This window comes from Gossypium arboreum, chromosome 11 (genome assembly GCF_025698485.1).
Source record: "Gossypium arboreum isolate Shixiya-1 chromosome 11, ASM2569848v2, whole genome shotgun sequence".
Classification (NCBI taxonomy): Eukaryota; Viridiplantae; Streptophyta; class Magnoliopsida; order Malvales; family Malvaceae; genus Gossypium; species Gossypium arboreum.
The window spans coordinates 6410637-6434940 of NC_069080.1; the positions used below are offsets into that span (position 1 = coordinate 6410637).

The window sequence follows — 24304 nt, forward strand, 5'->3', positions numbered from 1 at the left end:
GTAATATGATTTTATCTTTATATTTATTAAATGTGTTGTATTTTCACCCTCAAAAATACCAATTTTAGTTTCGTAACTGATTTTGGTGAATTAGGGTTTGGGAGAGGTTGATTTAGTTGCCTCCTAAGACTTCTCTTTCGCTTTTAATTCATTGCAAACAAACCCTTTTCTTCATTTTATGTAATTTATTTATAATTATATAAGGGTTTTTTTAATTGTTGTATTTATCTTGGTGTTCCCCAATAATACTTGTTCCGTTCAACAGATTTTGGGAGAAAATTTTCCCTTATTTTCAAATTATTACTTTATTTCTTAAAATATTTCATATTTTCTTCTATAATTTTTTATATATATAGTAGATATTTATTTATTTATTTATTTTATCATATGCATGATATCCATGCAACACCAAATCTATCAACTCCACGTCAGTAATTTCACAATTGAATAACTGAACATATATTAGATATTTATTACGATTAATATTTAATGTTATTGTATAAAAGTTGATTAATGCACTATATATATTTATAATAGCATATTGAAAATTTAATGAGAACAGGTTAAGTGGATAAGAAAATCTCTACTCTTAGCTCGCTACATTATCGTTTCTATATATATTTACAAATGAGTATGTTGGTCAACGTGATCGATTGTCTAGATCTGAATTAACTTCAACATGAATATTAAAAGAGTTTAATGATCGTTTGAGTTCATCCTGACTCTAAATGTGACAAAATATGTTTAGATTTTTCATACGATGACCAATTTCGTTAAAAAAAATATATAATTAGGGGGCGTTTAGTTCAAGAGATTTAATATTGTCTCTAGAAACTTAGTTTACTAATTTATCATTATTATGTGATTTTTTTAAAAATTGCGTTCCTTTGCTTTTTTTGAACAATTTAATTTTTGGTTATGATTATATTTGTTCTTTTTGATACAATGCCTAGAACTATTCATAGTCCCTCCCTAATTCATAAATAGGAGGATAATATGCTTCAACGTACTCAAGCTCACATCCTTCTGCATTGACAATAATATTCATACCAATCGAACTAAAACTAAATTGACATAACTCAATTAATTATTTATTTTAACTAATTTAATAACTTTTATTGTGAAAGTAAAATAAAAAATTTCACACACAAAAAGGTGCTCCATATATACACATATCTATATTAAAACTTGCAATATCCTTTGAATGATAAATTTTGAATTGAATTACACACTAACATTCGTAATAGAATTATTTATCTCTTAGAAGGAAAAATATTTTTTACTTAGATTTATATTATATTTGCATAAAAATAAAATTATCCAAAATTTCAAGTTAGACCAAAATGTAAAATTAGATATTTTTTATTTATTTTACAACCTTAACATTATTGAAAATATAAGATTAATGACTATAGAACATGTTTAAATTGTTTGATAACCATATTACCGAAAATCATCAACACAAAGAATACAAAATTCTACTACCCAAATGCCCCTGATGATAGAACATGCCCATTCAAACTTAAATAGAAAATGACACATCCATACTCTTCAAATATATATTTTTATTTTAATAATTTTTAACTTAATAATTTTTTATTTAGTTTCTCTCTTGGATGAATAATACGATTCATCTAGAGGCATTCATTATCTCGGCTCTGTTTGGTAATCGGTTAATTATTGATTACAATGACTAGTTTGACCAACTAATTCTATTAACTGTACATTTAAAAGTGTTTGATGAAACTTAGTTGGGAATTGATACTTAACGATATAGCACATTTTATTGTTAAGTATTTATTTGTTTATAATATTTTTGTTTTTATTGGGTGAAATTATTGAAATAAGCTCGTAATTATCAATGAATTAAAATATCCATTATGGAAATTAATTTGTGAATGTTTTGAATATTTAAATAAACAAATTTCAAGTTCTTATTTGTAAATATTAACCTTGTGGAAATTGATAAATATTAATAGTATATCAATATAATTGTAAACTATATTCTTAGTGGTAATTATCATGTTCTTAGTATGTAAATTAGTGATAATTATGTCATACTCAAAATAAACTTGTCAAGTAGCATATTTTAATTAATATAAACTTGTATAAGAAATCATTTTGCACAAATAAATTGAAAATGAATTAAGAGTACATAAATATTCAAAGATGAATAGGCTCGATTGAAAATTTCTCGTGACAATATTGAATTTTGTAGATTCACGATGGAGGGTTTTTTTTTTTTTTTTAGATTTACTTTAGACTTTAGAAGTAAAAATGGAAACAGAAAAATGGAGGCTATTAATATCTTAGTATACCTAGGTTTGAGAGCATGTGACAAAAGAAGTATTTTCTGAGCAAGTATAGTTAGATATGTCATTCCATATATCTCACTTCTAAACAATTGTTGAAAAAATTTGCTCATCTCAATGTTTTTTGTTTCAAAGGTTTTAGTTCAACAAACTATTGTAAATCCCCATCCAACAAACACTATAATTAAATGGTTTAACTACTCAATTTTCCGTTTGTGCTCAAATCTACTAAAAAAATGTTAAAATTGAGGAAAAGTTGATGATAAAAGTGGTTCTTGAAAATGAATTTAGGATTTGAGAAACTTCAATTTGCATTCAATTGAACGTTTATGAAGCACACGCAATTAAATTGATCTGAAATTTTTGTTAGTTTTTTTGAAAATTGAGAGATTGCTGAATTTAACAAATTGGAGAGAGAAGGAAAAAGTAAATAAGTGTTAGGCTTTTATTTTTCTTATTATACTCTTTTATACTTTTCAAACAATGGATACTTCCATAAATTATTGGAGAATTATTAGAAAATAAATTACATTGAAAATTCAACTTTTTTAATAAAAAAATTTGCTTTTAGGATATATATAAATAAATTGAAAAAAAGTTAAAATCTAATATTTTTAAAATAATATACAAAATACAATTACAAGTACAATTTATATACCATCAACTAAAATTATAAAACTTAAACATGGAATTAGATAAAGAAAAACCTTCCATATAACATTTGGTTATGAATATTCAAATCTTCACTTTAATCTTATTTATATAAATTTTTTTGTCTTTGTCTTTGTCTTTTCTTGAATTGTATAGCGTGAACAATACCATATTACCATGGGCGAATCCAAGGGGCTTTGGAGCCCATTGAATGTAATAGTTATATTCTGGTTTTGGACCTTCATAAAGATTAACAATTCAATTTAATCCTTTTAATATAAAATTTTCGTATTCGATGTCTACTAATTTATGTACTTCGTTCATTCGAGATATTTTTTCAAATATAGCTATAGATAAGCTCAAACTATTTTGCAGTGGGCACTAGGCAGCCCCAGCAAAAGGGAAATAAACATGCAAACTGATAAATCGAAAGTCCTGCCCAAAATAATAAAAAATAAATCAGAAGTTTGAACAAATTAACTTAATTATTCGATTTCATCAAATTTTATGATGAAGTGAAGTGAATTACTTATACGTGATATTCTAAATTAAGTTTATCAAAAATTACACATCTCAGCTATTTAAAATGTGAATTTAACATTTTAGTATCAAAATTAAAAGATTAATTCCTATTAGACTTTAATTTAAAGCTTTTAAATATGTGGTACAATACATGCAATTTGTGGGTGAAATTTTTAGAATGTTAGCAAAGATCAAGGACTTGAGATTGTAAATGTCCAGATTTGAGTATCAAACATACGTTAATGGCATTTCCCTTCCTATTTATTATGGATTTTAATATCTGTGTGAGATTGTAATTTATCTTGCATTTTTATCATATAGATCTAAAATATTTTGAATTTTTGACATAAATTAAATAGTTAAATTTTTAAAATTTATACTAAATTTGAAATGCATAATCTACATGAATCAAGTATAAAATATAATGTTCAATTATTAAAATATTAATTATATAAAAATTATGAAAAATTTAAAATCATTCAATTTTATATTGATATAAATGGATATTTTCCTTATATAAATTCTCTAAAAATATTTTTTGAAGGAAAAAACTAACTAAAATGAAATATAAACCAACCTCATGGGCTGGGCTACCCATTCGGCGTGTATGAATCAGGTCTTGAACATAGAATTTGTGAGTTCAAGCCTTCTTAGGTTGGCTCAATAGTAAAAATGTTTTGAACATAATTTTTTAATATTAATAAATATATTTATAAAATTGTTGAAACGGTAAATAAAAACTGTTTAGAATTAGAGTGCTTTAAATTAATATCCTATAAAAGATGTAAAAAGTAAAACATTTTAAAAACAATATAATTTATTTTGTAAAACAATAACATTTTAATTATTATTTAATTATATTGATATCTAATTGACTCATAACACCAACTAAATTAAAAACTTAATACATAGTATATATAGAAATACGGCACTCATATTTAAGCATATTGAAATTTATATAAAACAAATATAAATTTTATAAATATAAAAATTAAAATGCTATTATATACATTTTAAAAGTACACCCATATACCGTGAATTGAAATTAAAAGATAAATAATCAATGGGTTAAAGAAAATGGTTAATCATTGGAATTTTTTCAATGGATATTTTGAAAAACTAAAAAGAAGAAGGGTTACCCAATTTTAAATATTTTCATTTTAAACACTAAAAAAATTATTTTAAATATTATTGTTAAAAACTGTTTTTATCTTGGTCACTCGCAATTAATTTAATGTTATTGTACACTAATTTAATCATCTAACTTTAGTAAATTTTTATTTTGGTCACTTGTTTCTTTTTTAAATTAATTTTATTCTTTAATAAAATTAGACTTTTACTAAGAATTGAGTTACTCAGCGGCATAGATGAAACCTAAAGTTTCTCCTGTAATTTATTTCCTGTAGAAACTCAGGTTTTTTCAACCAAGTTTTTTTATTACTGAAAAATTAAATTAAATTTTAAAGGAAAGAAAAAGAAAATATAAAATATAGAATTTAGTTAATTTCCGTAAAACCTCAATTTTTTCCTTTTATGAAAATAAAAATTATGAGGAAAAGAATAAAAGGAATTAAAAAGATAAAATGATTTTTCCTGATTCAATTGTTTTTTTCTAAAAGAAAAAAAAGCAATACCTTCCACTTTAATTTCTTAAAAGATAATAATTGGAATATTACAAATGAAAGGAAACAAAGATTTGGGTGGATCCAAATCCCATCAACTTGATTGGCTGTCTGCAGAGGAGAATACCCTTTGGATTTTGAAAAATTAACTTTTAAATAGTCTAACTATCAAAATATTTCCTACTACCAAGCAATCTCAATCAAAGAATTTAAATTTTAAAATTCACAAATAAATATTAAATCAGTACCTTATTGAATAATTGGTATTTTAAATTTAAAAATAATAGATTTAATGTACTTTTAGATGTGTAGTGTGTTTATCTCTAATAAAATTAAAAATAATGATGACAATGAAATTAATTACTGTAATTATAGAGTAAAAAATTCTATCGCAACATAGTCATCGTCTATTCAAAAGGTAAAACTTTGACTAAGATGGATTAAAAGTTTTGTTTTCAAAAATATGATTAATAAATAAGTTATTGAAAGAAATAAATTATTATCCCTAAAATTAACAGATTTTAAAAATTTTACTAATTAAATCAATATTCTAACAAATTTTTATATCAGCTTAACCAACCTTTTAATATGAAGCACAATAAAAGTAAGAAGCAAGGAATATTATCTGTCATACACTTATAGTTTCTTGGTCAACAAAATCTTAATTAATTCTCTGGTTAAAATATTAAAAAACAAGTATTTTAAATTGCTTTTTCTGTCACTTATACATGAAGTATAACTTTTATAAGTATTTAAATAAATTATAAAAATTGATTTAAATAAAAATTAAAACTTTATTTTGTAGTATTTTAACTTAATTCATTTGAATAATAGTAAAACAAAATGAAAATGTTATTATCAAAGAACAATCATATTCAAACTGACCTTTTTTTATTTTTTTGTGTGTGTGTCTAAAACAAAGAGTACTCCCAAGAAAAAATAATAGAAAAAGATATTGGTAGTATTAGGGAAAATAATAAAATCAATCACGGTGTTCGGTAATTACTCACAGACATATCCAAGTCAATGATCTTTCAGCCTTCACTTGTTTGCTCTTCCTCTTTAGACCATTCAACGCATTTCACGCCCATTTTTTGCTTCCTTCCAAACGATCTCGTATCAGAAGAAATAGCAAAATTTATCACATGAAATCCAGTGTTGTTTTTGTGATCTAAGTCAAATAAAACTCTGGGTTTTTTTATTTTTTGTGTGTGTGTGATAAACCATGAAGGGATCTTTTTCCAGGAGGTTAAAGATCTTAAGCTTTCTTTTATCATGGATGTTTTTGCTAGCCCTTGTTTTCCCAGCTACGGCGCAAGATGATTTGAAGTGCCTGGAAGGTGTCAAGAATTCTCTAGAAGACCCAGATGGGAGGTTGAGTTCATGGACTTTCAACAACAATTCTGTTGGTTTTGTATGCAAATTTGTCGGCGTTCAATGCTGGAATGAACAAGAAAATCGCCTGTTAGGTCTCGAACTTCGAGACATGAAACTGTCGGGAGAGTTACCTCAATCTTTAAAGTACTGTCGGAGTTTGCAGACCTTAGATCTGTCGGCTAACAAGCTTTCTGGTACGATCCCTCCACAGATATGTTCTTGGTTGCCTTATTTAGTAACCCTTGATTTGTCTAGCAATGATCTGCATGGTTCGGTCCCACCGGAGTTATCAAATTGTGCTTATCTGAACAATCTGATACTGTCAAACAATAGGCTTTCAGGTTCAATTCCATACCAATTATCAGGTTTAGATAGGCTGAAAAGGTTTTCTGTAGCAAATAATGATCTCTCGGGTGCTATTCCTTCATCTTTTGAGAATCGTGATAGGGCAGATTTTGCTGGGAACAGTGGTCTTTGTGGGGATCCTCTTGGAAAGTGTGGGGGTTTGAGTAAGAGGAATTTAGCCATTATAATTGCTGCAGGTGTTTTTGGTGCTGCTGCTTCAATGTTGTTGGGATTTGGGGTTTGGTGGTGGTTCCATTTGAGAGGGGCAGGGATGGGGAAGAAAGGGTTTATTGAAAGGGGAGATGACAGTAGTTGGGCTGAGAGGCTGAGGGCTCATAAATTGACTCAAGTTTCATTGTTCCAGAAGCCACTTGTGAAGCTTAAATTGGCTGATCTAATGGCTGCAACAAACAATTTCAGTCCAGAGAGTATCATAGTTTCCACTAGGACTGGAACTACCTATAAGGCAATGCTTCCTGATGGATCAGCCCTTGCAATCAAGAGGCTGACGACTTGCAAGCTCGGTGAGAGGCAGTTTCGGTGGGAGATGAATAGATTAGGCCAACTTAGGCATCCAAATTTGACACCCCTTTTGGGATTTTGTGTTGTGGAGGAGGAGAAATTACTCGTTTATAAGCACATGTCAAATGGGACGCTATATTCCTTGCTACATGAGAACACTGCCACTATAGATTGGTCGATTAGGTTTCAGATAGCTTTGGGTGCAGCCAGAGGTCTAGCTTGGCTGCACCATGGGTGCCAGCCTCCAATTCTGCAGCAGAACATATGTTCCAATGTGATTCTCATGGATGAGGACTTTGATGCTAGGATAATGGACTTTGGATTGGCAAACCTTATGACTTCTTCTGATGTTTATGAAACTAGTTTTGCCAAGAGGGATATAGGTGAATTCGGTTACATAGCTCCAGAGAGTTCAAGCACAACGGTTGCTTCGATGAAATCCGATGTGTACGGATTCGGTGTCGTGCTTCTCGAATTGGTAACCAGACAAAAACCCCTAGAAGTTAATGCAGGTGAGGAAGGATTCAAAGGTGGTTTGGTGGATTGGGTAAACCATCTCTCAAATACAGGGAGAATCAAAGATGCCATTGACAAAGATCTGTATGGGAAGGGGCATGATGAACAAATTGTGCAGGTCCTCAAAATTGGATGCTACTGTGTGGTTGCTCATCCAAAGAAGAGATGGTCCATGTTCAAGGTTTATCAGTCATTGCGAACCATGGCTGAGGAAAATGGTTTATCAGAAGAGTTTGATGATTTCCCTCTGATTTTCACAGACCAAGATGATGAATCAATATAGATTTGGAGTAATGTTAATTGCTTTTTATTTATGTCAGTTATAAATAGTTGTATAATATCAATAAACATGTTAAACAACCGTAGGTTCTTAGATCTTGAAAGGATCTATTTATTTTGCACCTTTCCTTTTTTTTTCCTAATGAAATTAATGCTGATTGCTTGAACATATTATTCATATATTTATGCTTGTCCTGTTGTTTTGTTTTGTACATCTTTTCTCTTTGGAGACTGATGGTGATATGAGTATATTAATATACTTTGGACCCTTGTGTTACTCGGGATCAGGTTAGTGACGGCTAAGCGATATTCCTAGTTCTTCTTCTTGTTGTGGGAATTGGATTCGAGTATATTTCAGATAGGGATATATTTATGAGTAATCATTTTATTCAGAATTAAAAAAAAATTAATTCACAATAAAAATAAAAAAATTATTGATTGAATCCTAGCTTGAGTAATATCTGTATTGTTACCAGTATAAGAGGATATGAGTTCAAGTGTATTGAAGTATATTATCTGAGTAGTTCTGTAGCAATTTTTTAAATTCACTTGTAAAGCTTTTTTTTTTATTTCATTGAGTGTGTATAGAACAATTAAATATGATTTTGGCTGAAATGATAAAGTAAGATGTTTTGTAAAAGTAAGATGTTTTTTATAATTTTAGAAATGAGTTGAAAGTCAATTGACAGGTGACATAAATTTAAACATTTACATATAATATTAGATTATAACACACTTGAAAATAAATTATCTAATAATTATATTTATTAAAAGTTTATATAAAAATATTCACCAAAATTTTTTACGAATATAAAAATTTATATTTATTATGTCATATATTCGAATGTTAGTATAATTAAAAATTTATTGATTTTATATAAAAATAATTTTATAAAATGTAACCTACTTTATATTATATATATATATATATATATATATATATATATAAAGATATTTAGCAATTTCTTCATTCGCTTAAATCAGGTTTCAAAAGATTTTCTAAAATATCTTAACATAAATTAAAATTGTCTGAAAAATAATCTGATTGATAAACAAATTGGATATATTTTTGGGTGTTTTCCGCTGATGTGGGAAATGGAAGGCACGTTCGTCGAATTTATCTTTGAAAAATTAGACAAACATATTTTGTTTGAATAAATGATCATTCTATATAATATTTTTAAAAGAAAAAAAGCATACTGAATTCAATTTTAAATAATTTGAGATAAAATATTGTAAAAAAATTGTTGATTATTTTAATGAAATTTGAGTTTAGATATCTCCAATCGGATACACTTAAAAAGTAAAAAAGAGAAAACCAATATCTCTTTTGGCTCTAGACGCTGTCCAACGTGCCATTTAGGTTGCCTACCATCACGTGTCACATACCACCACCGTCCGATCAGTTAGACAGTGCATACGGTTCACGTGGGCCCCCAGACCCATTTGGAAAAACCGGTTTTCACACCATCGGTAGACTTTTCAAAGCTCAAGTCTTCGGCCGAGTTCGAAGCTGTCGCTTAAGACTTGAAACAGTGTTTTTATTTTCCTTACAAAAAATAAAATAAAAGTAATTAATACTCTCTGCTATTGTTTTGGAATTTTCACTCGAGACTAATGCTATTACGCTAACAGTCAAAACCTGAAGCCCATCATTTGGATTATAAAAAAGTTACCATCTTTATGTAGTTTTTTCTTTCTGTGAATTTCACATAAAGAAAAAGAAGAAAAAATGGGTAGTTGTGTTTCAAAGCAAGGAAGCTTTGGGGGATTGTCAAAGAAGAAGAAAAGGAGGATTCTGTGCAGAAGAAAGACCATTAAAAGGAGGGTTTCTTCTCGCAAGCTTGAAAATGGGGAATTTGCTGCTGGTTCTAAGGATTTTTCTCGTGCTAGTTCTACCGTCCAAGGTTAATTGTTTTTCTTGATTACCTTTTTTTTTTTCTTTATCTGTTTTTGCTTTGAGTTGTTGAATCTTGGTGTTTGGTTTTTGATTTCTTGGATTGATTGAGGGAAACAAAAATCGATTTTATTTGATTTAGGTTTTTTATTGAATCATAAATGAATGATGATTTTAGTCTTGGAATTGTATGATCTTAATGGAGAGGGGGCATGGAAAAATTGAGTTCATATTATAGGGTTATTCTGGGCTTTGAGTTTTAAAGTTGATTGATGCATTTTTTTTATTTGTATTTTACTGGCTTTCATGAATTTGATCTTGATTTTTGGTTTGGTTGCTAGTGACAGGAAGTGCAGACTTGGCATGGCGCGATTGCTTTTCAGTATTTGAATCTGAATTGGATGAAGATTTTTATAGCCTCCATGATGGTATGTGTTTATTTCATGATCAATTGAATCTCTCTTTCTTTTTCTTTTGGTGAAAGAATTAAGCATGATAATGATTTAAATTCATAAGCTCATTGCGTGTTGTTTGCAGAGGTAGTATCTGTGACTGGCTCTGAAAATGCATCTGCATTGAGTGTATCGTCTCCTAGAGATTTGAGTCTAATTAACAATGTTAATTCTCAATCGAAGGCGAATGATAATCAGACTGAGGGGAGTGCTGTATTTGTGGATGATATTTCTAGTGAAAGTATTCGTGGGGATGAAAAGCAAGCTGCACATCATGTCGAACTTCTTCCAAATACTTGCTTGCCTTGTCTTCAGTCGACTGCCCCTTCACTTGAGAGAAAAAGATCGTTTAACCCAAGTACTCTTGGTTCAAAGAAGAAAGCACCTCTGAAACTATCCTTTAAATGGAGGGACGGACATGCCAATCCGACATTAGGTGAATGCTATGCTAGCAGTTTTTTTTCCTTATCATCCTTGAATATCTTCTTTATTTGTCATATGCCATATATTTAATTGTGCATGATCTTATTTCCTCTTAGTTTCTCCGAAGGTGGGTTTCCAAAGACCGGTAGCTGGTACCTCAGTCCCACACTGTCCGAAAGAGAAAAGCATGCCTGATTGTTGGTCTCCTCTTGAGCCAAGTTCTTTCAAGGTCCGTGGCCAGAACTACTTTAGGTGAGAGGGCTTTTGCTTAATTGGTTCGACTTTTCTTAATAAATGTACTTTCAACTTGCCAGCTTAACTGATTTCAATGATGCTTTCTGTTGACTCTCTTGGAAGGGACAAAAAGAAGGAATTTGCTTCAAACTCTGCAGCATTTCATCCCTTTGGAGTTGACCTCTTCTTATCTCCACGCAAAATTGATCACATTGCTCGTTTTGTGGAACTTCCGGTTTTTAATTTATCTGAAGAAATCCCTGCTACTCTTGTTGTAAATATTCAGGTGCATATACCTTTTTCATCTCTTCCTTTTTCTCGTAGAACTCACTTCATATGGTTATCTGCATGTTTTCTAAGACCTTACAATAGATGTTGATGCGAAATATTTTCTCCCAAGCTTTAGATCGAATTGTTATTTTTCAATTGTAACTTACATTCTTTGCTTGAAACTGAAATATGGACATAAGTATGCTCAATGTGTTTCTAGGTTCAAATCTCTTTGTGTTGTCATTGAACCTTTTTTAATAAAGACATTTTCTTTCGGCCTGCAGATTCCATTGTACCCTATTACAATCTTTCAAAGTGAAAACGATGGAGAAGGAATGAATTTGGTGTTGTACTTTAAACTATCAGAAAGTTACTCAAAAGAGCTCCCACTTCAGTTCCGAGAAAATATTATAGTAAGATAAACACATCTATTGCTTTCTACTTCTATGTTAAACATTTAATTATTAGAATTCCATTGTTTTGGGCATCCCTTTGTTGTTTATCTTAATTCATTAACATTTCTTATTCATTCTTTTACCGTCAGCGGTTTATCAATGATGAGGTAGAGCGAGTTAAAGGATTCCCTGTAGATACTATTGCACCTTTTAGGGAAAGACTGAAAATGATTGGCCGAGTGGCAAATGTTATGGATCTTCATTTAAGCACAGCTGAGAAGAAGCTTATGAATGCTTATAATGAAAAGCCGGTTCTCTCGCGACCTCAGCATGAATTTTACTTGGTATCTTCTTTTTTTTCCCTCATGATCTTTCTATTGAATTATTTTAGTTTTAATTAATTTATGACCTAATTATGCATATGATTCTGATGGATTAAAACTCTTTCAGGGCGAGAACTACTTTGAGATTGATTTAGATTTGCATAGATTTAGCTACATATCTAGAAAAGGTTTCGAGGCGTTTCAGGACAGATATAAGTTGTGTATACTGGATTTTGGCTTGACAATTCAGGTAAAATTTTTAATTACATAGACTGCTGTCAACGTTTTGAGATTTCACTTGGACATGCATATGATGTAATTGCAACACTTCTGAACAGGGAAATAAACCCGAAGATTTACCGGAGAACATGCTATGCTGCATACGATTGAATCAAATCAACCACATTAATTATGGTCAACTGCAGTTATAGGCAAGAACTCTTATTTTTACTAGGGCAAATGCTTGAATGTTGTTTTCACCATCAACCCAATCAATACAAATAATTTCTTTATTATTTCTTTTAAAGCCTTCCTTCCTCGTTCCATTACAACCTAGATTTCGTCTTGTTTTTCAGGTTACAAATAAAAAATCTTACAAGTTGTATCATCCCATTTTTACAATCAGTGTTAAACTTTCATTTTTTTTTTCTTTTTGGTATATAAATATTCAGATGTAAAGTTCTGATCAAGGTGGAAAGAAAAAGGAATAAAAGGAAAGACCATACGCTATGCATATTTATTCATCCATATGTTTTCCTTTCTTCATTTAACCAATATTGCAAAAGATATGTTGGCACTGAAATTCTTAAGTGCTAATTCTTTCTATTAAGATCATCAATATGATTGTTGGTTCATTCATGGTGGGGCAAAGCATTTGGAAGCTTTATAACAACATTTGTTTGTTTTAGAACAGAATGTTGTGAGATGTTCAATTACAGTTACCTAACAATCACAATTCGTTACCAAGTACTTCTTGAACAATGCTTTCATGGTTCGGTTTGATGTTTTTGTTGGAGAACACCTTGATCCAAAACTGCATCAAAGCAATGCTTTTGATGGCTCATGCATCTGGAAACACAACAGCATTTTCTGTTTCCCAAACAGATTATTTTAGGCTGATCAAACGAACTGATTGCACAAATCATGCAGCAATTTGTGAGTAATTCCTTTTTTGTAGATACCAAACATTCATTCTCTCCTCAGCTGCTGCTGCACTAGGCAGTCGTGTGCTGGATGCCACCTTGTAAGAGGGATTAAATGAACCAACTAGATTAATCACATACTCGTATAAATCATTCCCGTTTAATCTGGATGGTAAGTTGTTTTCAGCAGCTAATCCATATGATAGTAGAGATGATGTATAATAACCAATAAACATCCTCAATATAATATATGAAACTTCACAGATTCAAGTCCTCAAAAATGTGCGTGCATCGAGCATAACTCAAAAATGTGTCAGTATATACAGCTATTAAAGCTTTAACCATTGATCTTTGGGAAACAGCCAGGGAAACGACTTTCTACGAGGAGCATACCTTACAACTCTTCCTACAATATCCGTAATAGTCTTCAGAACCAATCATGTAACTAGGGTTCTTTTCACACTCACCCGCTGAAGCCCAGGTAGCACAATTCTCATTCTCATCAACACAATCTCTATTTACAGACTGCCACTTTGCCGTATCGAATGACCTGACATGGATCCATTTTGTTGCAGACCATTTCTCACCCTTTATCACTGGGCAACTTCCATGCAAACTGTCGGAATCAGTTGTTGCATCAAGATGAAGACTGAAGAATAGTAATGCATCACCTTTTCTGGGTTTCACTGCAAGGACGAACAGTACAATTTTGTGATGATTATATGGTTGGATTTTTAAGGTGGCAATTTTATCCGAGAACAATTAAATAAGAAGCTATGAACATATACAGCAGGTTCATAGTAATATCTGCAGAATTCATTGGAATACAGATCACAAGCCAATCATACAAACAAAAGTGGCAAACTTAATTTCACTTGTTCATTAAAGTGAGATTTTATCAGCTAGAATCAAATGAAAATTCTTCCAACAGATCGGTATGGTCTAGCATATTAATATCCGAGAAAAGTAAAAAGACAACACACTAAGCATTTCACAAAATCTCCAATGGAAATCATAGTATTACCTGCATATCCATCTTTTGCACAATCTGACCAGCTATCATACTTTGGCTGAGAAAGTTTTCCCTGCAGAAGGCAGACTAGTAAGTGATGAACAAAATAAAATGGAAATGTAAGCATTTAACAATGATAGAATAGGAAGAGAGCAAACATAAATAAAGGGGGGGGGGGGGGAATAAAAATTCACAGTCAAATGCTTACCTCTGCATTTGGAAACACAGTTTCCCCACCACTCTCAACATCAGACAAATACATCAGTACAGTGGCTATACGGTGACCGCCCAGCTCTTGATTAGCCTTGTCGTGAAAATAATCGAAATGTGGCTCATACTTTTGACCATTCTCGTAATGTAGTATTTGCATGGACTCCCCATTCTCTGGTTGGTGTGCCATATTAAAATAAGATGAGAAAACACCATTCAAAGCAGATTAAGAAATTATAGGGTAACAACAAGCAAGAAATGATATATACCTACTGGAAGGAAGGTCCATGCAGCAATCCTAGCTTCGATATCAGCAACTACTTCATCCTTCACATGAGAAATAAAGGACACCACATAAGCATTTGAACTTCAAGAATCAGCATATACAATGCTTTCCAAACACGGTCCACAAAAATAAATAATCCGAGTCATCACAATTAGTATTGAGTAAACGATCTCTAAACTTAATGAAACAAATAACTAATACTAAGCAGTACATATTTGGACCTGAACTCCAGTGAAGAAAAAGGTGCAAACTAAAGAAGGATTAAAGCAGTAACGCATTCCCCAGTGAGCATTCCCCAGTGAGCAACAAGACGCCAGAGGAAGAAATAAGAAGTAAATCAGTTATCAGGAGTCCTACTCGAGATCTCTGATACAGCATTAAGGGAAAGTAATTATCCCAAAAGCTTAAGCCAATACCAAAGAGCACAACTATCATCTTTAACTTTCGATGCATTCAGTGAGGAAATAGATTCTTTAGGTAAAGAGCTTGCCCTAGATTAAGTGTGAATGAATCATTAGGGGAAAGGAGTAAAAGACACCTAAAACATCATCTGTCATAAACTACCATCCAAAATTTGGTTATTTGTGAAGAATAAGTGAACTGCCTTCACCGCTGTAATATTTCTATATTCCATTAACAGAATTCCAGCTAATTTCACATATTTAAACTAAAAAAAGGGGCAATTTAATTATATACCTGAGCTTTCTGAAGAAACATCCCAGAGCTGGTTCGAACTTCACTCTCAATGCTATCACCTGATTCATTATCCGCCACCATTGACTTCTCTAATTTATCCTTAGCCTGAAATTCACACATTTTAACAAAAAAAGGGGAGGGGATTAACATCACAAATCGAAATTAATTAACAAATTAGTTAAAAAAATTTTGCTTACCAGAGTAATAAGGTGATCGCATTCCTCACTTGATAAAAATCCTTTGTAAAGGAAAGCCCTGAAAATAAAAAAAAAATAAAAAAAATAAAGTTCACAATTTTGAGTAAATTAAACATGAAAAAGTTATAAAATGCGAAAAAGAAGAAGAGAGAAATTAAAGTGACCTAGGGTGCCATGAGAGTTGAGTAACACGAGTGGGATCAAATGGAACCGAAGAAGTTCCTCTCTTCATTTCAAGCACCGATCCATTGATCTCAGCTGAAACCAAACAGAGTTGAAGCAAAATAAGAAGCAAGAATCCTAGAAAATACCAATGATCCATTAAATCCTTTGTTTGGATCCAATCGGTAATAGAATAACAGAGATGATAGGTCTTCGAAGACTTCTGCCTTGGAGTTTGGTGGGATTGTGTACTGTTTTTTAGTCGAAATGTCAAAAAGCGAAAATGGAAAACGTGTCCAGTAGAGGAACTATAAAACCAAAACGATGCAAAGACATAATTGCAGCTGTGGTCTCCAAACTATGAGGTTTATTTTAAATTTCTAATTACATCACTAAATTATTAATCTTATAGAAATTTTTTTTATTATTAAAATTATTAATTTAATTGTTAAATAGCTTGTTAAATCTTGTATAACTAAATTTAGAATAAAATAATAATAAATAGAATGATGTTGCATAAATTTTTAAAGTGAAAACTAAACACAAAGTAAAACTGAAAATAAAAATTGAATGATAAAGCTTATATAAAAACTTAAAAATCTCGTCACTAAGATTTTTACAATATCTATCTTTACAATATATATTTTTTTAAAATTTTAATTTTAAATTATGTCACATAAAATTAAATTTAACAATTAATTTTAATAATTAAATAATCTAATTAATATAAAATTAATAGTTTAAAATGTGATGATTTAAGTATGTTTGGAGTAAAATCATAGTTGAATAACATTATTTTCTATTGTATTATTTGTATCCAAACAAAATTTACTTTAATAACCTTGAATTTCTCACCCAATTACCATATATATTAAGTATTATTTTTAATCATCAATATACACCAAACTGTCCAACTATTATTATTTGAAGGTGATGATTTAGGTATACAACAATTTATAGGACAAAATATATCTCATTGTTCAGCCAAAAAACACCCTAAGCTACGAAACTAAAGGACAAAATAGCGTGAACAAAATATAGTTTCTAGCAGCCCATGACCTTATTAGGAGAAAGCTTTGGTTTTTCAACCACAGTGCCATCATTTCCAGCCAAAGCCCTGTACTTATCTTTTCTGGTAAAACTTGTACATTCATATGATAAGCTTGCAGCAATCATTCTTTGAATATAATTGGCAACTTCATGGCTTGATTTCCCACCACTACAAGTTAAAGCATATGGCACCTTGTTCAAGAATGTTACTTCATAAGCTGGGCTAGGGTTCATGAAGAAGTAAAATGGGTCCATCCCTTTCCACCCCCTAGCTGTTGTTCCATGGAACATGCTCATTCGGTTCGCCATTGCGATCGGAACAAGTTCGTCGGTTAACTCAGCAAATAAAGCCGAAAACCTTAGTAAAAACGGTTCCCTACATGTTGTTCCTTCGGGGCAAATAACTAGGTCGCCTTCTTGTAATAGCTTTTTAATCATGGAAGCATCCGTGGCGCGATCACGGTTGAGACGGACGGTCTTAATAGGGGAGATGATTTCTGATAATCTCGATACGGAGTATGTCACGGCGGGTATCGGCCGGCCTAAAGCTGTGGAGAGGAAGATAGGGTCAAGTAGGGTTCTATGAGAGCATATGAAAAGGACTCCGGTTTGACCTATTGATTTTTTAGCCGGTGGGGGTGGGTTGCCTTTGATGTAAACTCGTACACCAAGTGCCCAAAACGCATAATAGACTAACGGCATGGGAAGGAGTGAGCCGGCGGCTATGCGGAGGCAGGCAAGGAGGAAGCCTACGGGGATCCAAAGGACGATGAGAAGTGCAATGAATGGGGTTGGTTTTTGAACAAGTCGGCCATCGTGGAAAACTACTGGTTTTGGTAGTTTGTTGAGGCTTACCGGATCAACTTCAGGCTTTGCCGGAACCACATAACTTTCCTGTAAACCAAATTAAAAGCCTTTTTAATCTAAAATGCAGAAGAAAGGTTCAAAATAAGTGTAATACCTGGTAAGAAAAGGAGAAAGAAAATTAACCTTGCACAATTTCATGAAAGGATAATCAGTCTTTCGATCCCCAAGACCAATATCGGGGATAGGCTCATCTTTGAAAGCATTCTCAAGTGCATCAGCCTTATTTGTTCCCACAAGAACCCCTGGATTCTTCACTAAACCAGTGGCTCTACCTTTAAACACATGGATTTCAGTTCCAATAACCAAATCAGCTCCCAAATAATCCTTCAAAAAGGGATCCACCATAACCCTTGGGTTGGCCGTAAGCACACATCTTTTCCCACATGAAGAGAACACCCTCCAAGTCTCGGGATGCAAATCGGTGGAGTAAAACTTGGGCAAAACAGCTCGAGCCACAGATTCGATATCCGACACTTTCATTCCCACGAAGGTTGCAAATATTAGGACTTGAATACCCGCCGATTCTGAGATGAAATAGTAAAGGATCCCTGCTATGGGGGAAGCTAAAAGCAAGAAGAGAAGCCTTAATATCCCACCAACTTCAAAGGCAATTAATGCAAAGTAAGGGAAAGAGCTTCGTCCTCTTAGCAGGGTTCCATCCATGTCCGCCACAACCGTGTCTTTTTCACGCCCAATTGATGCACAGTGAGCTACTCTTGGAAATATAAAAGTAGGGGCTTCCTTTGGTTTCGCCATTGTTAGGCTTTTACAACTAACTTTTTTTGGCTTGAAGCTTTGTGTTTAGTTTTGCTTCAATGTTCGTTTGCTTTGAGTTATATATGGAGAAAAAAGTTCATGAAGTGTATAACAAACGCTTTGGTGGGGGCACCCTTTGGTGGGGGCACCGAGATTTCCAAAAGATTTCCTTGAAGACAACGATTATAATTTTTGGGGGTACATTACGTGAATTAATTTTTCTTACTATGAGTATTAAAAATAATAATCGATAAAGGTGTTGACTGAATTAACTGAAAAATTATGTTGGTTATTCATTACCCCAACTAAACTTCCAACATCTAATAAGATTTCACAATTAATATTATGAATTTTGACTTATTTTTATTTATTTAATTTAAAATAATCAATAATTAAAATTTTAAAAATATTCTTTTAATAATTAAACTATTTTTTATGAATTAATTAATGGAATCGAGTTCAATTCCATAATAACCTATCATTCATCACGTTTACATATATACTTTGTTCTCCTTCTATTTTCAATTGTTAATTCGATAACATAAGCAATAAAAATGTTTTTAAAAATAAATTGAGTCATAATTTAATTGATATTAGTATTATTTTCAGCATAAGAGAATATAAATTTAAATGTATTAAAATACATTTTAAAATTATTCTCTTATTTATAATTTTAAAATTATTCTCTTATTTATGGTTTAGAAAAGGGTTGTGTATAATTTAAAATCATAATACAAGAAGTAAATAAATAAAATATAACTAAAAGTAAGTAAATGATAAAATGGGTATGAAAAAATGTATTGATTTTAACCTTACATGAATGATTAGTTAAATTAATCCTCTTTGTTTTACCCGCTATTTAGTTTGTCGTCTTTCTTCATTGTATAATTAATGTTGCATTTGATGATCCCATTTTTTTTCTTTTTATATATTGTTTCTCCGTATTCCTTTTCTCTTTCCATTTTCATTGTAAAATTAGTATCGTTATCATGCTTTCGATTGGGTTAAGTATTTATTTATTTAAATTATTGAGTAAATTTTAAAATATGTTTTAAGTTTTTATATATTTTATAAATTTGAAATTTAATTTCATTATTTTTATTTTTAGAAATATAGTCTCTTTATTTTAAATTTTTAAAATTCAAGTTTAATTATTACCGCCATTAAAATTTTTCAATTAAATTCACTAGCGTGACATTTTAAAATAAAAATATATATCACTTGCTAGTGATGTAACAAAAAAAATTGCATTGAAAATGCTTATGTGAATTTTTTTATTTATTAAAACACTCATTCGAACTCGTTATGATAAAATAAATTTTTATTGTTGGAATAATGTTCTATTAAAATGACATAGCATTATAATTGAAACATGTAGTGCTATTAACTATTTAGATTAACTAATGACATTATAAAATAAATAGATCAAATTATGTCAAAACTAAAATATATATATTTAATTTAAGTTTCAAACATAATATAGAAACCAAAATTAACATTCGACCCTCATCTTATAATGTAAAAAAAAAGAAGAAAAAAAAAGCAAGATAAACTCAATAGATGTGTCATCCTCTTTTAAAACCAACGATATTTAAAAATAATTTTGAAAATAATAAATAACAGTTAAAATATTATGGCTCTGTTTGGTTTCAATAAACAAAGGTTATTTTTATTTTTATTTTTAAAAATAGAAAACATTGAAGAAAATATGTTTAATTGAAAATTTTAAAATGATTTTTGAACGTGAAAATTAAAAAATAATAAAAGTAATTTTCATTAAAAATACTTCATAAAAGTATCGACACCTTTCTCCATCACTCTCTTATTTTTTTTTGAAATCTCTGATCAACAATACATAATAGACATTTAATACATTTAAAACTGTATATATGTTGATAAATGTGTTTTGAATTTTAAATTTGTCACCTCTAGGTTGATAAACACAATTAATTGACCACTGCAAATTTAGCGGTGTTTTTTACGACACTTATAAACTTAAAAAAACTTCACCAAAAACATATTTTGTTGTAGTAATTTCGAAAGTTAGGATTTATGTATCACAAAAAAAAGTAAAGTTAGGATTTATATGTCACCAAAAAAAGAAAAGTTTAGGATTTATTTAAAAGATACATAAATGCACTAATTAGGTACTGCATGCCTTAATTATCGCAATGTAAGAATCAATATCAGTTAATTATCATAATATAAGAACTAAAGTCGTCTCCAACATAACTTTTGTATTTTTTTTGTTATCATTAGAATACTAAAAAAAAGATGACAAAGTTTGAATCTATATCATTTGAATAATCATTTTAAAAGTGAGGGTGTTCAAACGTTTAATCGAACCGAACTAGTATTAACTAAATTAACAGAATTTTTAGTTAAAACAAGTATAAAACATATCAAAAATAAATTGATAATATTCATTCGACCGGGTTATATGAATTAACTAAATTAACCGAATTAGTAATAGCATAATACATATAATATATAATATTATTTATTAAGTTTAATTAATTTAATTAATTACTCGATTTAAAATCAAATTAAACGTTAACTAAAATTTAAAAAAATTAATCAACTTTTTACCGAACTAGATCCATTAACATATTATTAAACAAAAGCAATTTTATTTATGAAACAATGATCGGATTCTTTCTAATCTAACTTGGATGGTACCTATCACTGTCAGTATCAACCATTGTAAATAAGGAAAGAGATGCAGCAGAGAACTCCGAAGTCCCTTGCGACGTGGAACTTTTCCCATCACTTTCTAGGGGAAATAACAATGTTGTGTGAAAAGTGAAAACTGACTTTTCTTTCCATGTTTGCTTTGATTTTTTCCATATACAAAAATCATCAAGTATGTAACAAAAGCTTTGGAAACAATTATTAATTTTGCAACAAAGTTGCTTTCCTCAAACAAAATATACTGATTTTGTACTTTACTTGAATTATTATTTTCTTAGAATTTTTTATAAAATTAACCAAATTTATTTATTTATACTTATTAACTAAAAACTATAAATTAATTGAACTAAAATTAATTTTACTAATTTGATCGATTTGTGATTACTAACTGAACAACATTTTTTTTTTTTTTATTACTTGTTTGGAATTTAGTACTCTTCTTTTCCTATTTTAAATGAAAATAAATTAATTTTAACTTTTAAATATATATATATACCACTTAATAATAAAATCAAATAGATAAGGATTACATATTTCTAAAATAATTTTAAAATATAATATTTGTCACCCATTTTGAAATATTTTAATAAAATATTATTTTCAAAAAATCATTATTATTTAAAAATACATTGTAAGGTAAATATACCACTAATATTTATTACAAAGTTAAAATATATAATTTCTTCGAACATTCGGTTGATGTAATTTATTGAAAAATAATAAAATAATAAATAAAAATAACAAAAAGGTTACAATTTTTTATTGGATAAGGATGAGAGGAGATGATATTAAATTTTGTTGTTAGAAAATGAAATGATATAAACATACACAGGAAAAAGAAAAACTAGAAGTAAAAGTAAAAGAGTAATTAATAAATATAATAAAATATAATTGGAAATGACAAATTGCTCCCAACTCAGCCATTCACGTGAGAATGAGATTTGATTTTTTTATTACATATATTCATATTTAGTCCTAAAATATTGTAAGACTTATAGTTTAACCCTAATTTGTTTTAAATTGTTTCAATTTAGTGTAAAGTTTGTTTTCATAATTTGCAGAAATTAAACATTTCTTTAAGGAATAATGGTTCCAATTTGAACTCGCTATAAGGATTATAATAAGTATACAAATTTACTTATAATATTTTTAAAATATAGATATATATATATAATTTTATTCAAATAATTTTTAAGCTTATAATTTTAATTAGTACATACAATCGGCTCGTGTCTTGCAGTATGCAAACTAGTATATAATATAACAAGGTACAGAAATTAGAATTGAGACAAGTGGCCAAGTGTATTTTTATATAATTTATATTTTTAAAATATAATTTTTATTTTTATTTTCTATTAAATTATAAATTTTATGTTTAAAATAAATACTTTATTGGATAAACGAGAATTTCAAAAATAATTTATTAAATCAATTTAACTTAAATAAAAAATTTAAACAAATATTTATCCTAAAATTTAGTTACCCTATTATTTGTATAAATTTTAAAAATACTATTTGGGTAAATTATTTATATATTAAGAAAATAATTTAAAATTTTAAGATAAAATTAATTGTTTAAAATACACCGTTCAGAAATATTAAAGTAAATATTTAAAATAATTTTGAGATAAGTTTAAAAAGTTAAGATTAAATTAAATTATGCATGGACTACTCGTGTGCATAAATTTAGAAAAAATATTAAAGTAAATTTTAAATAAAATTTCCCATTAGTAATTTTACCTTTTTCTAGTGCAGTTAAATAAATTAGCGCCAAAAATTTCCTCTTGACACCCTATTTCTCTATTAAAACAGCTAAAGGCTAATTTTTATTTTTTCTTTCACGTCAGTTTTTTAAATTGTCCTTTTACTTTTTCTTTTTTTAAGTTTTTATTTATTTTATTTTATTTATTTGTTTATTATTGATTTTTAAAAAACTTGAAATGTATATTTGAAATGTTTAATAATATATTTTTAAAAATTAAAATATTTATTTTAAAATTATTTTTAATATATTTAAATATTATTTTTAAATTTTATATATATTTTAATAATATAAAATATTTAAATATTTTAAAGATATGACCTTTCAAATTTATTATTAGTTTTATAATATTTTAAATGTATATTTTAAATATTTTTAATTTTACATATACTTTTTGAATTATAATTTTTAATTATTTTTAAAGATATTCAAAGCTTTTTTAAATTCTATTTAAAATTTTAAAAATGATATTTTATTTTAAAAAAGTGAAATTTGAATAAATTAGAAAAATAAAAAATTATTTGTTAAAAAATGACTTTATTTAAAAATATATATTAAAGAGGTAAAATATATATTAAAAAATAAAATTAAAATTCTAAAATAAAAAATATATTATAATTAGTCACATTGTGTCGTTGATCAATGATGTGACCAGTTATTAACCTAATTAATAATTTTAAAAAAGATAAATGTTATATTTTATAGTTATTGTAATATAATAATTAATTATATTATATTTATTTTTTTATATTATGTAGATATCAAAATGTCTTCGGAGCAAATACGAATCACATTTTATAGAAGATCAACGAAACAATAAAATTAATTATAAATTAAATAAAAATTATTTTAGTTTTATTTTTTTTCTTGCTAAGTACTACTTTGCTCAACGTATTTTTAATATAGATTACTGTCGTGACATGTTAGTGACGTCAAACACTTTAACTCCACTAATATTTACTGTAGATTTTAAGTTATTTTTATATTTTATAAAAATAAATTATTTAAGTAATTAATTAATTTTAAGGCTATTTTATTAAAAAAAAACTCAACAAAGCCCCCAAGGCCAAGAAATTTGGATAGTGTAGAGGAAAAGACTGATGAGGATTTGGTGCTCCATTCGCAGATCCCAACAGTGAAATTGAAGCTTAGAATAGATAAACAACATACAGAAGACAAAAGCTGATCCGATGGTGGGGGAGGGGATCAGAGAAAGCTATGTTGATTAAAATGTATAACCAATCCATTTATATTTACGTCGGCTGATTAAAATGTACATTTGTAATTGATGTTTCAATTTTTTTTTCTATTTTTCTAGATATTCCTTTTCTAA

The 24304-nt window shown here is 29.1% G+C and overlaps 4 protein-coding genes across 6 annotated transcripts; 2 read left to right on the forward strand and 2 right to left on the reverse strand.

Annotated features, from left to right (window-relative positions):
• The first annotated feature begins 6069 nt into the window (after nucleotides 1-6069).
• LOC108474029 (inactive LRR receptor-like serine/threonine-protein kinase BIR2) lies at nucleotides 6070-8313 on the forward strand. Its single transcript, XM_017775904.2, has one exon. The coding sequence runs from the start codon at nucleotides 6333-6335 to the stop codon at nucleotides 8148-8150; it is 1818 nt and encodes a 605-aa protein (XP_017631393.1). The 5' UTR covers nucleotides 6070-6332; the 3' UTR covers nucleotides 8151-8313.
• A 1318-nt stretch (nucleotides 8314-9631) lies between these two features.
• On the forward strand, nucleotides 9632-13878 carry LOC108473951 (uncharacterized). 3 transcript variants are annotated; one of them, XM_017775787.2, is made up of 10 exons: nucleotides 9632-10053; nucleotides 10385-10471; nucleotides 10581-10931; nucleotides 11035-11170; nucleotides 11276-11438; nucleotides 11707-11835; nucleotides 11967-12161; nucleotides 12268-12390; nucleotides 12479-12571; nucleotides 12716-13878. In XM_017775787.2, the coding sequence occupies exons 1-9, from the start codon at nucleotides 9879-9881 to the stop codon at nucleotides 12569-12571; spliced, it is 1452 nt and encodes a 483-aa protein (XP_017631276.1). In that variant the 5' UTR covers nucleotides 9632-9878; the 3' UTR covers nucleotides 12716-13878. The 3 variants fall into 3 exon arrangements, with proteins under 3 accessions (XP_017631276.1, XP_017631275.1, XP_017631277.1); XM_017775786.2 differs by having other exon boundaries at nucleotides 12479-13878; XM_017775788.2 differs by having other exon boundaries at nucleotides 10391-10471; nucleotides 12479-13878.
• On the reverse strand, nucleotides 13500-16208 carry LOC108473952 (probable prolyl 4-hydroxylase 7). Its single transcript, XM_017775789.2, has 7 exons — nucleotides 15848-16208; nucleotides 15684-15741; nucleotides 15487-15591; nucleotides 14774-14831; nucleotides 14503-14678; nucleotides 14307-14367; nucleotides 13500-13968 (listed from the first exon to the last, which is right to left on the reverse strand). Exons 1-7 carry the CDS (start codon nucleotides 16003-16005, stop codon nucleotides 13661-13663), a joined length of 924 nt encoding a protein of 307 aa, XP_017631278.1. The 5' UTR covers nucleotides 16006-16208; the 3' UTR covers nucleotides 13500-13660.
• Nucleotides 16209-16672: 464 nt separating this feature from the next.
• LOC108473950 (glycerol-3-phosphate acyltransferase RAM2-like) lies at nucleotides 16673-18573 on the reverse strand. The gene is made up of 2 exons (XM_017775785.2): nucleotides 17886-18573; nucleotides 16673-17789 (listed from the first exon to the last, which is right to left on the reverse strand). Exons 1-2 carry the CDS (start codon nucleotides 18516-18518, stop codon nucleotides 16890-16892), a joined length of 1533 nt encoding a protein of 510 aa, XP_017631274.1. The 5' UTR covers nucleotides 18519-18573; the 3' UTR covers nucleotides 16673-16889.
• Between the last annotated feature and the right edge of the window lie 5731 nt (nucleotides 18574-24304).